Source organism: Primulina eburnea, chromosome 4 (assembly GCF_022965805.1).
Source record: "Primulina eburnea isolate SZY01 chromosome 4, ASM2296580v1, whole genome shotgun sequence".
In the NCBI taxonomy this organism is placed as follows: domain Eukaryota; kingdom Viridiplantae; phylum Streptophyta; class Magnoliopsida; order Lamiales; family Gesneriaceae; genus Primulina; species Primulina eburnea.
Genome location: NC_133104.1, coordinates 34274695 through 34277481, shown reverse-complemented (window position 1 = coordinate 34277481; position 2787 = coordinate 34274695). Strand labels below are relative to the sequence as shown.

General features: G+C 36.2%; 1 protein-coding gene across 1 annotated transcript; it reads right to left on the bottom strand.

Moving 5' to 3' along the window:
- Positions 1 to 619: 619 nt before the first annotated feature.
- On the bottom strand, positions 620 to 2169 carry LOC140830990 (uncharacterized). Its single transcript, XM_073194622.1, has one exon. It carries the CDS (start codon positions 2042 to 2044, stop codon positions 758 to 760), a length of 1287 nt encoding a protein of 428 aa, XP_073050723.1. The 5' UTR covers positions 2045 to 2169; the 3' UTR covers positions 620 to 757.
- Positions 2170 to 2787: the final 618 nt, after the last annotated feature.

Genomic DNA, 2787 nt, shown 5'->3' with positions numbered 1-2787 from the left:
TTTACATGATTAAAAAGATTATTGATTACATCAAAATAAATCAAAATAATGTGTCTCGAATAAAAAATATATATTTTCGGTAGGAAATTAATAATAACATTTCACAGCATAAAACAATATTTAATTATTTCTATAGTTACTTTTTAGCTCAAGTTGGGTCGGAATAGTCCATTATTTAATAGTGATCGTGAATTTATGCAGGTTATTCTAAATTGGAGCCAAATGCTTGAGCTTGAACACACACACCAACTCGTTTGTTCAAGCCAGTGGACAACAAAACCAATACAAATATATTCCAAGTAAACTTAAGGTGATACAATGTCACAACCTAGAAGAATTCATTGTCCCAGACCATGAATTCTATCTACTAAAATTCAGAAGCAAAGAAAATGAGTGGCAAACTTGGTTGCGAGATCTGAGGATTATACTGATAACTTCAAATGATGATAAGCTTTACGATGTCGATTGTTTTCGAAACAACACCGCCTAGATGGTTCGCAAAATTGTGATCATGTGCTTGCAATGTCACTATGATAATGTGACATGATAGGCCGAAGACTTTAAAACAGAGCAGCATTTAAAAGTTAGATTTTTTTTAAAAACAATACATCTTACCTGGTTTGCGTTATCGGATGCTTACTAATGCCACTAAAATGAAAGAAAATGCAATCAAAATTTAACAAGTATACATCATTGCCAGGCAAATTGTGTTACTTCAATGCAGATTGCTTCAAGTTCCAAACTAATAATGTTTAAATCAATAAACAAAAGGAATCAATCTGTATCTAACCTTGTTCGCGTACTCAGTATACCTCTCCCCAAAGGTTTCTAACATCAAGGCCTCCTCTACCTTTGCCTTTCGCCCGTAATACATCAAACAGATTGCAACAACAAACAGAGCACTCATCGGTGCCCTTAGTGCAGTAAAGTAGGTCACAAATAGAAGCATTGTAGACGCATAAATCGGATGCCGAACGAACCTATATGGTCCGAACTGGACTACAGCAGTCGGCACCACCACGTTCACGGAATACTTGGCCAGATACCACGTGGAATGATACTGCATGAATATGGTCAACATAATCAAAACCCAAATACCCACGTTGGTCCATCCACCGGGAATAAGATGCAGTTCTGGCCCTTCAAATGCAGCTAACCAATGCCCAACCATCACTCCACCGAAAAACAACAGCTTCTGCCAATTGGGCAATCTAATATCCCACTTGTTGTCATGCTCCCTAGGATAATAATCTCCATACAGCCGTTTCCGGACACTAACATTGAGGAAGAAGAAATAATGGTACACAAGAAAGAAAACAAAAGGCCATCCTTCAAGAAAGCCATTAAAATGAGCAGGTGGAACTAACGTTAGCCAGGTGAAAGTCGAGGTAACGACTGCGAGCTGTTCGAATAAGCTTGCCTCACCCATTAAGTGTTTATTAAGGCTGTAAAGGCTATAAATTGCTAGGCCAATAGCTACCATCCATGGCCAGAACAACCAAGTCCAGCTAAAATACATCCAGAAAAATGGGTTGAAGAGCAAATTCAAGGTCCATTTCGACGCTGCAAATGCAATAGAGAACACTAAACCCCACTTGAAAATGTCAAATGCATTCAGCTGTGAAAGAGTCGACTTAAGAGACTCTAGGGAGAAATTTTTCAAACTCAGCAACGAATTCTGAGAATCTGAGTCTGCTGGCACTGCGGAACTTGAATACGAGCATTGGAGCTTGCTAGGAGGACGCAAGACACGAGAAATAGCAGTGGCAGGACATAGCAAAGAAAAATCTGACTGAGGACGAAATGGGTCTCTAATCCTCGTCACCGGATAATTAGAAACAGTACCAGAAACAATTGGTAAAGAACAGCTTAAAGGGTGTCCAATAAACTTCAGATTGACATTTCTCGGAGAGTTTTTCTCCGAATCATTCTTGCAGTGAATCTGTTTGTTAGAAGGTCTCACTGACACAAAATGACGAGGTGAGGCCAAAGTAGAGTTGAAAGGGATCACCTTTGAGTATACTAAAGACGCGGAAGTCTCCATACTGTATCTTCTCGACACCACAATCAATTGAGAACAGTGTTGCCTCGATTCGTCATAGAAGACAGCAAAGAACTCGCATACTCCCTTATTTTGTGGTGTGGTGAAATCGAATTTGGGGGTTTTTAAATTTTTACATTTTATTTATTTGAAATATATTTTACTATGTATATTTAAATACATATCTAAAACACTTTTCTTTTTAAGCGTTTTAAATTTTAAAATAAACTTTATTTTATCTTTATTTCGTGTTTTTAATTAATATTTTTTGTTTCACAGACTACAGTTTTCCTTCTTCTTCTTTTTTTATTATTTGATAGACATGATTTTGTAAAAAGTAAAAATTTGTGTGAAACGGTCTCACAGATCGTATTTTGTTAGAGAGATATTTTATTTGGGTCATCCATGAAAAAATATTACTTTTTATACTAAGAATATTACTTTTTATTGTGAATATCGTAGGATTGACCCGTCAAATAAAGATTTGTGAGACCGTCTCACAAGAGACATACTCTTTATAAAAATTATATTTGATGTCGCACCGATTTTTTTTTTCGATTTTACCAAAGGTTCAATACAAAAAGATATTTCGTTTTATTTATTTATTAATATATTTCACATCTCATCGATCTTTCATCACATTTCTGTCAACAAATTTCCTACATATTTACTAAATAATTTTGAGTGAGTTTCATGTGAGACCGTCTCACGGATCATAATCAGTGAGACGAGTCATCCCTACCCAT

Coding starts and splice junctions, on each gene's coding strand:
- LOC140830990 (XM_073194622.1), bottom strand. CDS start 2,044: ATGGAGACTTCCGCGTCTTTAGTATACTCAAAGGTGATCCCTTTCAAC.